General features: G+C 45.8%; 2 protein-coding genes across 3 annotated transcripts in view; one reads left to right on the top strand and one right to left on the bottom strand.

Moving 5' to 3' along the window:
* Positions 1 to 12,379, top strand: part of LOC110490906 (E3 ubiquitin-protein ligase MARCHF6) — a 26,467-nt gene extending 14,088 nt beyond the window's left edge. Inside the window, exons 17-26 of one of the 2 annotated variants that reach the window (XR_016486537.1) lie at positions 3,083 to 3,183; positions 4,190 to 4,327; positions 4,887 to 5,285; positions 5,809 to 5,878; positions 7,267 to 7,448; positions 7,916 to 8,050; positions 8,150 to 8,239; positions 10,712 to 10,844; positions 11,352 to 11,505; positions 11,755 to 12,379. Coding sequence is in view for 1 of the 2 variants with exons in the window: in XM_036943695.2 (XP_036799590.2) it covers positions 3,083 to 3,183; positions 4,190 to 4,327; positions 4,887 to 5,097; positions 5,809 to 5,878; positions 7,267 to 7,448; positions 7,916 to 8,050; positions 8,150 to 8,239; positions 10,712 to 10,844; positions 11,352 to 11,505; positions 11,755 to 11,842 (1,302 nt within the window). In the remaining variant the exon portion in view is untranslated. The remainder of the gene's footprint in view (positions 1 to 3,082; positions 3,184 to 4,189; positions 4,328 to 4,886; positions 5,286 to 5,808; positions 5,879 to 7,266; positions 7,449 to 7,915; positions 8,051 to 8,149; positions 8,240 to 10,711; positions 10,845 to 11,351; positions 11,506 to 11,754) is intronic. The other variant, XM_036943695.2, reaches the window with a different exon arrangement.
* LOC110489579 (arylamine N-acetyltransferase, pineal gland isozyme NAT-10) lies at positions 12,341 to 13,762 on the bottom strand. The gene has a single exon (XM_021562311.3). The coding sequence runs from the start codon at positions 13,269 to 13,271 to the stop codon at positions 12,426 to 12,428; it is 846 nt and encodes a 281-aa protein (XP_021417986.3). The 5' UTR covers positions 13,272 to 13,762; the 3' UTR covers positions 12,341 to 12,425.

Below are 13,762 nucleotides of genomic sequence, written 5' to 3'. Positions count from 1 at the left end.
GTGACCAGCGAGCTGAGATAAGGGGGGACTTTACCTAGCAGGGTCTTGTAGATGACATGGAGCCAGTGGGTTTGGCGACGAGTATGAAGCGAGGGCCAGCCAACGAGAGCGTACAGGTCGCAATGGTGGGTAGTATATGGGGCGTTGGTGACAAAACGGATTGCACTGTGATAGACTGCATCCAATTTGTTGAGTAGGGTATTGGAGGCAATTTTGTAAATGACATCGCCAAAGTCGAGGATTGGTAGGATGGTCAGTTTTACAAGAGTATGTTTGGCAGCATGAGTGAAGGATGCTTTGTTGCGAAATAGGAAGCCAATTCTAGATTTAACTTTGGATTGGAGATGTTTGATATGGGTCTGGAAGGAGAGTTTACAATCTAACCAGACACCTAAGTATTTGTAGTTGTCCACGTATTCTAAGTCAGAGCCGTCCAGAGTAGTAATGTTGGACAGGCGGGTAGGTACAGGTAGCGATCGGTTAAAGAGCATGCATTTAGTTTTACTTGTATTTAAGAGCAATTGGAGGCCACGAGAGGGGGAGAAACAAATTCAATATGACGTCCCATCTAACCTGGAGGGGGAAATGATTGTCCAAAAACAAACAAGTGGCAGTTAATATGCATAGTCACTGGGGTTCTGGCCCATGTTCTCCACTGGTGCCAATAGGATAGGGTACCTTTCGCTCAATTAAGTTGATCATTTTGATAACTAAAAGACAGATTGGAGTCTTCTCTTTACAGCAATAGCCAATTGTTTTCTAAACTGTTTTTCCGCGATTTTATATTTTTTAAATATTACGATATGCCTGGCTGGGTCTCTCTGCTTTTCACTGACTGTCAAAACTCATCACACATCTTTTTGGTATTTACCACACGCTCTGCCTAAATTGCAGGCCCTTCCGACTGGGTTATGCAATTTTAAAACAATCTACATATAATACAAGTTAATGATATTCTGTGGCCAAAACATGCTGTTTGGTGTAGTAGGCTATTTAGAATTTTGGGGAAAAAAATCAGTATAGACAGGAAAAAGCTAATTAGGCTATATAATTTTGACAATTTTAATTAAATCTACTTTAAGGAAAGCTTCCCGAGCGTTATGGATACACCACCTATACAGTGCCTTGCGAAAGTATTCGGCCCCCTTGAACTTTGCGACCTTTTGCCACATTTCAGGCTTCAAACATAAAGATATAAAACTGTATTTTTTTGTGAAGAATCAACAAGTGGGACACAATCATGAAGTGGAACGACATTTATTGGATATTTCAAACTTTTTTAACAAATCAAAAACTGAAAAATTGGGCGTGCAAAATTATTCAGCCCCTTTACTTTCAGTGCAGCAAACTCTCTCCAGAAGTTCAGTGAGGATCTCTGAATGATCCAATGTTGACCTAAATGACTAATGATGATAAATACAATCCACCTGTGTGTAATCAAGTCTCCGTATAAATGCACCTGCACTGTGATAGTCTCAGAGGTTCGTCAAAAGCGCAGAGAGCATCATGAAGAACAAGGAACACACCAGGCAGGTCCGAGATACTGTTGTGAAGAAGTTTAAAGCCGGATTTGGATACAAAACGATTTCCCAAGCTTTAAACATCCCAAGGAGCAATGTGCAAGCGATAATATTGAAATGGAAGGAGTATCAGACCACTGCAAATCTACCAAGACCTGGCCGTCCCTCTAAACTTTCAGCTCATACAAGGAGAAGACTGATCAGAGATGCAGCCAATAGGCCCATGATCACTCTGGATGAACTGCAGAGATCTACAGCTGAGGTGGGAGACTATGTCCATAGGACAACAATCAGTCGTATATTGCACAAATCTGGCCTTTATGGAAGAGTGGCAAGAAGAAAGCCATTTCTTAAAGATATCCATAAAAAGTGTTGTTTAAAGTTTGCCACAAGCCACCTGGGAGACACACAAAACATGTGGAAGAAGGTGCTCTGGTCAGATGAAACCAAAATTGAACTTTTTGGCAACAATGCAAAACGTTATGTTTGGCGTAAAAGCAACACAGCTGAACACACCATCCCCACTGTCAAACATGGTGGTGGCAGCATCATGGTTTGGGCCTGCTTTTCTTCAGCAGGGACAGGGAAGATGGTTAAAATTGATGGGAAGATGGATGGAGCCAAATACAGGACCATTCTGGAAGAAAACCTGATAAGGTCTGCAAAAGACCTGAGACTGGGACGGAGATTTGTCTTCCAACAAGACAATGATCCAAAACATAAAGCAAAATCTACAATGGAATGGTTCAAAAATAAACATATCCAGGTGTTAGAATGGCCAAGTCAAAGTCCAGACCTGAATCCAATCGAGAATCTGTGAAAGAACTGAAAACTGCTGTTCACAAATGCTCTCCATCCAACCTCACTGAGCTCGAGCTGTTTTGCAAGGAGGAATGGGAAAAAATTTCAGTTTCTCGATGTGCAAAACTTATAGAGACATACCCCAAGCGACTTACAGCTGTAATCGCAGCAAAAGGTGGCGCTACAAAGTATTAACTTAAGGGGGCTGAATAATTTTGCACGCCCAATTTTTCCGTTTTTGATTTGTTGAAAAAGTTTGAAATATCCAATAAATGTCGTTCCACTTCATGATTGTGTCCCACTTGTTGTTGATTCTTCACAAAAAAATACAGTTTTATATCTTTATGTTTGAAGCCTGAAATGTGGCAAAAGGTTGCAAAGTTCAAGGGGGCCGAATACTTTCGCAAGGCACTGTATATTCTAACATCTTCTATTGGCTCATCGGAACTCGGTAAGAATGACGCACGCTGTTGCAGCCGACTGGCATGTTCTGTGAAGATGAATTACCATAAACTAAATGTGATTTCTGTCATTCTGAGAACCGTGGGTGGACGCCCTAATCAGGCTACGCAAACAATGCAAATGGCTCCTGTATTTCTTAATTGTCCAGCAAATAAAAATGCTGCCTCCGCAGGTTCCCCCTGTCTGTGCTCCGTCCATCTACAGACAGATTTGTTGGTAAAAAGTAGTCCCAGACAGCTATGGTTCTGCTTTGATTGTGTGCTGATCATTAAAGGTGTATGATGTATGTCCTCTCCTAGGTGGTGTTTGGCTCTATCGTTCTCCTGATGTTGTGGCTGCCCATCAGGATGATCAAGCTCCTCCTCCCTGCCTTCCTGCCCTACAACGTCATGCTTTACAGGTACACTCCTTCCTCCCCTACAAATTCATGCTTTACAGGTACACTCCTTCCTGTCCTACAACATCACGCTTTACAGGTACACTCCTTCCTGTCCTACAACATCACGCTTTACAGGTACACTCCTTCCTGTCCTACAACGTCACGCTTTACAGGTACACTCCTTCCTGTCCTACAACGTCACGCTTTACAGGTACACTCCTTCCTGTCCTACAACGTCACGCTTTACAAGTACACTCCTTCCTGTCCTACAACGTCATGCTTTACAGGTACACTCCTTCCTGTCCTACAACGTCACGCTTTACAGGTACACTCCTTCCTGTCCTACAACGTCACGCTTTACAGGTACACTCCTTCCTGTCCTACAACGTCACGCTTTACAGGTACACTCCTTCCTGTCCTACAACGTCACGCTTTACAGGTACACTCCTTCCTGTCCTACAACGTCACGCTTTACAGGTACACTCCTTCCTGTACTACAACGTCACGCTTTACAGGTACACTCCTTCCTGTCCTACAACGTCACGCTTTACAGGTACACTCCTTCCTGTCCTACAACGTCACGCTTTACAGGTACACTCCTTCCTGTCCTACGTCACGCGTTACAGGTACACTCCTTCCTGTCTTACAACGTCACGCTTTACAGGTACACTCCTTCCTGTCCTACAACGTCACGCTTTACAGGTACACTCACATGGCTCAATTGTGGCCAGCAATGGTCACCAACCCTGGTCCTGGAGAGCTGCTGTGTGTGCAGGTTTTTGTTCCAGCCCAGCATCAAAATGCCTAGATATAGATGTATGCCCGGTAAGTGATGTATCTTCACCCACCTCTCTCCTCCCTCCTCTATCCTCTCTCCCCCCTCCTCTATCCTCTCTCCCCCCTCCTCTATCCTCTCTCCCCCCTCCCCTATCCTCTCTCCACCCTCCCCTATCCTCTCTCCACCCTCCCCTATCCTCTCTCCACCCTCCTCTATCCTCTCTCCCCCCTCCTCTCTCCTCTCCTCCAGTGATGCTCCAGTCAGTGAGCTGTCTCTGGAGCTGTTGTTACTGCAGGTGGTTCTGCCAGCTCTCCTGGAACAAGGTCACACACGCCAGTGGCTGAAAGGTCTGGTCAGGGCCTGGACTGTGAGCGCTGGATACCTACTGTGGGTCTATCCACACTACACCTATACACACTACACCTATACACACTACACCTATATACACTACACCTATATACACTACACCTATATACACTACACCTATACACACTACACCTATACACACTACACCTATACACACTACACACTATACACTACACCTATACACACTACACCTATATACACTACACCTATACACACTACACCTATACACACTAAACACTACACCTATATACACTACACCTATATACACTACACCTATACACACTACACCTATACACACTACACCTATGCACACTACACACTATACACTACACCTATACACACTACACCTATACACACTACACCTATACACACTACACCTATATACACTATACACTACACCTATACACACTATACACTACACCTATACACACTATACACTACACCTATACACACTACACTTATACACACACTCCCAAAGTGGTCTTTCATTATAGCTACAGACCCGTAACATGAAGTATATATTTGTTAGCTCACTTTCTCTACCTTCTCCTTTTCACCTCCTCTCCTCTCCCCCTTTCAGAGACCTCCACTCTTACTTGCTCGGAGAACAGGAAGACGATGCTAACCAGCCTGTCAACAACAACCATGCTCCCGGTCACCAAAACAACAACAACGCTAACCCCGCCCCTGCTGTGGGGGAGGGGCTTCATGCAGCCCATCAGGCCATATTACAGCAGGGAGGACCAATAGGTTTCCAACCCTACCATCGGCCCCTACGCTTCCCTTTCAGGGTCAGTGCACTACACACTACCATCGGCCCCTACGCTTCCCTTTCAGGGTCAGTGCACTACACACTACCATCGGCCCCTACGCTTCCCTTTCAGGGTCAGTGCACTACACACTACCATCGGCCCCTACGCTTCCCTTTCAGGGTCAGTGCACTACACACTACCATCGGCCCCTACGCTTCCCTTTCAGGGTCAGTTATACTACACACTACCATCGGCCCCTACACTTCCCCTTCAGGGTCAGACACACTACCACCGGCCCCTACACTTCCCCTTCAGGGTCAGTTATACTACACACTACCACCGGCCCCTACGCTTCCCCTTCAGGGTCAGTTATACTACACACTACCACCGGCCCCTACGCTTCCTATTCAGGGTCAGTCACACTACCACCGGCCCCTACACTTCCCCTTCAGGGTCAGTCACACTACCACCGGCCCCTACACTTCCCCTTCAGGGTCAGTCACACTGCCACCGGCCCCTACACTTCCCCTTCAGGGTCAGTCACACTACCACCGGCCCCTACACTTCCCCTTCAGGGTCAGTCACACTACCACCGGCCCCTACGCTTGTCCTTCAGGGTCAGTCACACTACCATCGGCCCCTACGCTTTCCCTTCAGGGTCAGTCACACTACACACTATCACCGATCCTTCCACTTCCCCTTCAGGAAGCTTGAATGTACCACTTGAATGTCTCTCTCTCCTGTCTGTAGATCGTCTTGCTGATAGGGTTCATGTGTATCACCCTGCTGGTTTCCAGTCTGGTGTGTCTGACGTTACCAGGTGAGACATCAACCTTAAGTCATTGTTGGGGGAGTCGTGAACAACATGCAGTTCAACGAGTAATTTAACTATATTTTGCAGTAGCTCAGTGGGAAGTTGAACTAAATTCAAATCTTACAGTAGAGGCTGGTGGGAGGAGCTGTAGGAGGACGGGGTCACTAATGGCCGGAATGGAACGGTATCAAACAGCAAAGGTATGGAAGCCACATGTTTGACTCAGTTCCATTAATTCCATTCCAGCCTTTCCAATGACCCCGTCCTCCTATAGCTCCTCCCACCAGCCTCCACGGAAATCTTGGTAGTGTTTTCAGTAATGAATTACTAAAAAAATATGTAGCTAACTCCTGGAACTACACACAAGTTTATTTTTTTTGCAAAAATTAAATATGGGTAAAATAGTCAAGAATGTCCTAGCCTAATTCTCACTTGAATTGTTTATTTTTTTTTATAGGTTAAATTACACATTCTGTTAACATCTGACTCCGTAGTGATATGTTTAGATATGATCATTTATCACAAAGTAGTTTGTTTTCAAATGAACTTTGAACGAATCAGCTTATCCGAAGCACCCTAACACCGGTGGGAGGTATAACATGAACAGACCAGAGGCAGTCGTTTCTTTTCTTTTGTATCGTTTACTAAACGGGTCTTCTTTCACCCGAGTAAATACCTCCAGTACAGGCAACGTCCAACGCTGAAGCACCAGCGTAACAAAACACATAAACTAATCCGTTGACCAAAAGGCCGTGGCCGAAAAGAGAACGCAAAACAACAAATGGCTACTCCTGTCTTTAGACTGTCGCCTAGACAACAGCTACAGGGGGAACACTTCTCTCTACCTAAAGCCTGCCTTGATTGACAGAGAGACAGACCAGTCACAGAAGCTTTCTCTGAGGTAGGAAAAACTGACGTTCTCACAGGTCCCCCGCCTCTACTCCCCATCCTCACCCAGCTCCTCTCCTGGCACACCGATATAGAGGAAGACGCAAGGCAATTAGTGGGCCCAGGTGTGTTCTAATTGGCTTTACACTGAGTACCTATCCCCTGAGGAGGGTGCTGTCGTATCGTCTTCCTCCGGCTGATCACTGAACTCTCACATTTAGTTCAGTAAAACTATATGTTTCTTAAGGGTAGCTAGACTTCTTCCAGTGGTCAGTAATTGGTAGCTTGGTAAACTATATTTTCAGAGTAGCATCCCCAACACTGACCTCATCTATCGACACACCTTAGTACTGTTTTAAAGCTAATTGAACTGCGCGGAAATAAGTGGACTTATTTCATCTCAATACTGGAGTACTTCTTCAGGAATCTCACCTGGAATGACTAACCTGAATGTTTCGAAAGGACACTAAAAGCCATGGTTCTGTTTTTAATGTTGTGTGTTGAAGTGTTTGCGGGCCGTTGGCTGATGTCATTCTGGACAGGCAGCTCGAAGATCCATGAGCTGTACACAGCAGCGTGTGGTCTGTACGTGTGCTGGCTGTCCATCCGCGGTGCCACCGTGCTGTTGGCCTGGATGCCCCAGGGACCCACCATCATCATGGTCAAAGTCCAGGAGTGGAGCCTCATGGTAAGAGTCAGAGGGTTTTCCTTAATGGAAGCCAAATCGTGCAAATTCAGTTAAGTGTGGCAGCCGGCCTTGAATGAAGCCTGTTGTGTCTATGTACACCTTACTGCACAAAGGGGACTGTGAAGAGACAGACATTTTATGTATCTTGTACTGTATGTATTACAGCTAGGTATTGTTTGTATGTACTGGTATATAGACTGTGATGTTTTTAGATGTGTGTTTCAGTCCTTAACTGTATTCTGTACCATGTTTCATGTGGACTCCAGGAAGAGTAGCTAATGCTTTTGCAGCGGCTAATTGGGATCCTAATAATGACCAAATCCACTTTTCTGGAAGTCTGTATAGTAGGTTGTACTAGTTATGGAGATGGCTTTATGTCCAGGGTTAATATCTTCATGCCATTATCATTTATATTTCAACATCCAATCATGTCTTACCTTTAATGTTGTGTGTGTGTGTGTGTGTAGATTCTGAAGACCCTTGTCGTAGCGTTGCTGGTGGCTGGTGTTATCCCTCTACTATTGGGCCTGCTGTTTGAGCTGGTCATCGTTGCTCCCCTACGCGTTCCTCTGGACCAGACGCCTCTCTTCTACCCCTGGCAGGTACTGTGTGTGTGTGTGTAGTGGTAGTAAAGGTCACTGGTTTTTATATGGTATTGTGTGTGTAATAGTAAATGTCACTGTTTTATCTGGTGTGTGTAGGACTGGGCTCTGGGGGTGCTCCATGCCAAAATCATCGCTGCCATCACCCTCATGGGTCCACAGTGGTGGCTGAAGACTGTCATAGAACAGGTGTGTTATCCTACACCACATCGTTATCACTTCGACAATGATCAATCTCACACGAAGTTTGACCAACTCTTTCCGTTGTTACTATTTGAACTGCTCGGCATCTGACCGTAAGGCTAGTGGATAGTGCATAGGGCTCAGTACATCACTGGGGCCAAACTTCCTGACATCCAGGACCTCTATACCAGGCGATGTCAGAGGAAAGCCCAAAAAATAGTCGAAGGCTCCAGTTACCCAAGTCATAGACTGTTCTCTCTGCTACCACACGGCAAGCGGTACCTGAGCACCAAGTCTAGGACCAAAAGGCTCCTTAACAGCTTCTACCCCCAAGACATGACTCCTGAAATAATTAATCAAATGGCCACCTGGACTATTTCCATTTGTTTTTACACTGCTGCTACTCGCTGGTTATTATCTATGCACAGTCACTTTACAAATGACCTTGACAAACCTGTCCCCTGCACACTGACTCGGTACCGGTGCCCCCTGTATATAACCTCGTTATTGTTATGTCATTTTCTTCCGTTACTTATTATTGTTTTCACTTTAGTTTAGTTTTACTACACCGGTTTTAATTCAGCATTTCACGGTAAGGTCTACTATACCGGTTTTAATTCAGCATTTCACGGTAAGGTCTACTATACCGGTTGTATTCAGCATTTCACGGTAAGGTCTACTATACCGGTTGTATTCAGCATTTCACGGTAAGGTCTACTACACCGGTTTTAATTCAGCATTTCACGGTAAGGTCTACTACATCGGTTTTAATTCAGCATTTCACGGTAAGGTCTACTATACCGGTTGTAATTCAGCATTTCACGGTAAGGTCTACTATACCGGTTGTATTCAGCGTTTCACGGTAAGGTCTACTACACCTGTTGTATTCAGCGTTTCACGGTAAGGTCTACTATACCGGTTGTATTCAGCATTTCACGGTAAGGTCTACTACACATGTTGTATTCAGCATTTCACTGTAAGTTCTACTATACCGGTTGTATTCAGCATTTCACGGTAAGGTCTACTACACCTGTTGTATTCAGCATTTCACTGTAAGGTCTACTACACCTGTTGTATTCAGCATTTCACTGTAAGGTCTACTATACCGGTTGTAATTCAGCATTTCACAGTAAGGTCTACTACACCTGTTGTATTCAGCATTTCACGGTAAGGTCTACTACCCCTGTTGTATTCAGCATTTCACGGTAAGGTCTACTATACCGGTTGTAATTCAGCATTTCACGGTAAGGTCTACTATACCGGTTGTATTCAGCATTTCACTGTAAGGTCTACTACACCTGTTGTATTCAGCATTTCACGGTAAGGTCTACTATACCGGTTGTATTCAGCATTTCACTGTAAGGTCTACTACCCCTGTTGTATTCAGCATTTCACGGTAAGGTCTACTACACCGGTTGTATTCAGCATTTCACTGTAAGGTCTACTACACCTGTTGTATTCAGCATTTCACTGTAAGGTCTACTACACCTGTTGTATTCAGCATTTCACGGTAAGGTCTACTACACCTGTTGTATTCAGCATTTCACTGTAAGGTCTACTACACCTGTTGTATTCAGCATTTCACGGTAAGGTCTACTACACCGGTTGTATTCAGCATTTCACGGTAAGGTCTACTACACCGGTTGTAATTCAGCATTTCACGGTAAGGTCTACTACACCGGTTGTATTCAGCATTTCACGGTAAGGTCTACTACACCTGTTGTATTAAGCATTTCACGGTAAGGTCTACTACACCTGTTGTATTCAGCATTTCACGGTAAGGTCTACTACACCTGTTGTATTCAGCTTTTCACTGTAAGGTCTACTACACCTGTTGTATTCAGCATTTCAATGTAAGGTCTACTACACCTGTTGTATTCAGCATTTCACGGTAAGGTCTACTACACCTGTTGTATTCGGCATTTCACGGTAAGGTCTACTACACCTGTTGTATTCGGCATTTCACGGTAAGGTCTACTACACCTGTTGTATTCGGCATTTCACGGTAAGGTCTACTATACCGGTTGTATTCAGCATTTCACGGTAAGGTCTACTACACCTGTTGTATTAAGCATTTCACGGTAAGGTCTACTACACCTGTTGTATTCGGCATTTCACGGTAAGGTCTACTACACCTGTTGTATTCGGCATTTCACGGTAAGGTCTACTATACCGGTTGTATTCAGCATTTCACGGTAAGGTCTACTACACCGGTTGTAATTCAGCATTTCACTGTAAGGTCTACTACACCTGTTGTATTCAGCGTTTCACGGTAAGGTCTACTACACCGGTTGTAATTCAGCATTTCACTGTAAGGTCTACTACACCGGTTGTATTCAGCGTTTCACGGTAAGGTCTACTATACCGGTTGTATTCGGCGCTTGTGACAAATAACGTTTCCCCCTACGTGAACAATAGATTTTGACCCTGTGTAAAGTGACCGGCGAGGGGTAACGTTGCCACCTCTCCTCCTGTCAGGTGTATGCTAACGGCATCAGGAACATCGACCTCCATTTCATCATCTGTAAGCTGGCTGCCCCTGTCATCTCAGTGCTGCTGCTGTCCCTGTGTGTCCCCTACGTCATAGCAGCCGGGGTCGTACCTGCCGTAGGTCAGTCAACAGTGTGTGTGTGCAGTGTGTGTGTGTGCAGTGTGTGTGTGCACGTGTTTGTTTGTTTCCATGTTCATGTGTTCATGTGGGAAGTGTTTGCATGCACACTTGTGGGTGAGTATGAAGTGTTCAGCTCTAACTCTACTAATAGATCTGTTCTCCTCCTGGTTTGGCAGGTGTGACTCCAGATATAACTCTACTAATAGATCTGTACCCCTCCTGGTGTGACTCCAGATATAACTCTACTAATAGATCTGTACCCCTCCTGGTGTGACTCCAGATATAACTCTACTAATAGATCTGTACCCCTCCTGGTGTGACTCCAGATATAACTCTACTAATAGATCTGTGCCCCTCCTGGTGTGACTCCAGATATAACTCTACTAATAGATCTGTGCCCCTCCTGGTGTGACTCCAGATATAACTCTACTAATAGATCTGTACCCCTCCTGGTGTGACTCCAGATATAACTCTACTAATAGATCTGTTCCCCTCCTGGTGTGGCAGGTCTGTCAGGTGTGTCAGGTGTGACTCCAGAGATGCAGATTCTGATTCAGAGGAGGATCTACCCGTTCCTCCTGATGGTGGTGTCCATCATCGGCATCCTCTCCTTCCAGATACGACAGTTCAAACGTCTCTACGAACACATCAAGAACGACAAGTAAGCACCCACCCCTATCTCCATACCTGGCCTGTTCCTAAACAGCTCCTTGTATAGGGATAGTACAACCCTGGTCCCAGGGAGTTTCAGGATATGCAGGCCTTTGTTCCAGCCCAGCACTTCCACATCTGATATGAATTATTCAAGGTCTTGATCTGCAGCTGACACACAAACTAGGTAAATGCTCTAGTATTGTGATTGACATGTGACTGTTTTTTTAACCCCCGTGTCCTCTTTGCCTTCCTGCAGGTACCTGGTTGGCCAGCGGCTTGTCAACTACGAACGCAAGGCTAGGGGAACCAGCTCTGTCCCATCCCCTAACTCTATCCCAGAGTAGTCAAGTTTGCTTTTGGAAACCACCCATCTCGTGTCCTCCCTCTCCCTCTCTCTCACCCTCCCTCCCCCTCTCTCTCTCTCCTTCCCCCCTCCCCCTCTCTCTCTCTCCTTCCCCCCTCCCCCTCCTCTCTCTCTCCTTCCCCCCTCCCCCTCCTCTCTCTCTCCTTCCCCCCTCCCCCTCCTCTCTCTCTCCTTCCCCCCTCCCCCTCCTCTCTCTCTCCTTCCCCCCTCCCCCTCCTCTCTCTCTCCTTCCCCCCTCCCCCTCCTCTCTCTCTCCTTCCCCCCTCCCTCTCCTCTCTCTCTCCCCCCTCCCTCTCCTCCTCTCCCCCCCCTCCCCCCCCCTCCTCTCCCCCCCTCCCCCTCCCTCTCCCTGTCATGTTCATGCCTTGCTAAGTGTTAAGTGCAGCCTGAGGATTGTACATATGTAAATACTTTGGATGCAGACTTGTCTGAAATTGGACAGATTTGGATGAATGCAATGACCATTGTACATCTTAAGTGTATGTATATTAATTTATTAAATCAAACTGACAATTTGTTTCTGTCTTGTTGTTTATCATGAAGAAGAAGAACAAAAAAACATTTTAAAAAATGTTGAGGGGTGGTGTCATAGTTTCATCCTTTGGGACAAGTTGAGATTCCAGTATTATTCCAAACTCCTCTTTTAGTATGTCAGGTATCTCTTCATCAGTCAGCTCTCTGCTGGCTTTAGTCACAGTCCCAGCTTCATCTGAGGGAAACTGGGTGGTGATGAGTTTATGGCCCATGTAGGTGAGCCTCCCGGTAGGCTTCAGCATGGAGCAGAGAGACTTGCAGAAGAAGATGGAGCTAGGGGAGCTCTGATGGTAGTCACACATCTCTATGAAGTCTCCTCTGTGTCTTGTGTCCAGAGTGAACTTGTATAGCTCAGTCCAGAGCCCAGTTTCTCTCTCTTCATCTTGCCACTCCAGAAAGTGCATCTCTCCCGCTTGTCTGATCCTGTACACTCTGTGGCCCTGCTTCTGAGGTTCTTCTGTCTCTAAGGACATGGGGAGCTCGAACCCTGATCCACCAAATGCCACGTCGCACAGCCACCGATGCCCCTCGAGCGTCACCATGGAGATGAAGTGGTCGAACGGCGGGCCGTACCACCCTGTGACGGCGTCTCTCACTTGGCCCGCTAGGATGGTGACGTCGAATCCCATTTCCGACAGAAGCCAGGAGAACAGACCGTTGTTCTCGAAGCAGAACCCTCCGCGGCGGTGATGAACGATTTTATCATAGAGGTGCGGGAGTTCGAGTCGTACGCGCCCCCCGCTGTGGATGGTGAGGTTCTCGAAAGGGACAGTCCTCAGATGACAGCGGTGTACACGCTGGAGCGCGTCCAAGGTCGGCGTTGGCAACGCTGGTCCCTCATACCCAATGCGTAGAAAATACTTCTGAACATCCATTTCTAATCGAGAACTTTCTAATCGAAAATGTTTTTAAAAAGTAAAATATTTCGTTCACTTTATACAAAATACGATGTATCCTTAATAACAATGTCGATGGGAAGATATGCTATGCCTGGGATTTTGAAAATAGATTAGGCGAAATCTGCAGTTCCTGCGGTGTGTAGGATATTCCTTTCAGTTTGCTTTCAGTCCTGTCAAAAGTTATATGTTACCCTGGTAAACGGACGTGCTGCCTCCTGGCGGACACACCAATCATTAGTGATTTGGAAAGAACAGTCCAAGCAGACTGAACGCTAATAAAGCAAGCAGGTATTGTAGGGCCAGGTCTAAAACTCATATAATATACAATCCTAATTAAAGAGACGCCTAGATTAGTAGAATATGTCTAGGGACCTGATTAAGGTTAATTTAACAAAGGCATCCAAAATCGAAACTAGAAATCAAGAGATTAACAAAAGTTGGAACTCCAAAGCTTCTCCTTTTATTTT

The sequence above is a fragment of the Oncorhynchus mykiss genome, chromosome 15 (genome assembly GCF_057628025.1).
Source record: "Oncorhynchus mykiss isolate SJ-2025 chromosome 15, ASM5762802v1, whole genome shotgun sequence".
Taxonomy (NCBI): Eukaryota; Metazoa; Chordata; class Actinopteri; order Salmoniformes; family Salmonidae; genus Oncorhynchus; species Oncorhynchus mykiss.
Note: the sequence above shows the minus strand (reverse complement) of the source record. Positions and strands in the feature narration are given on the sequence as shown.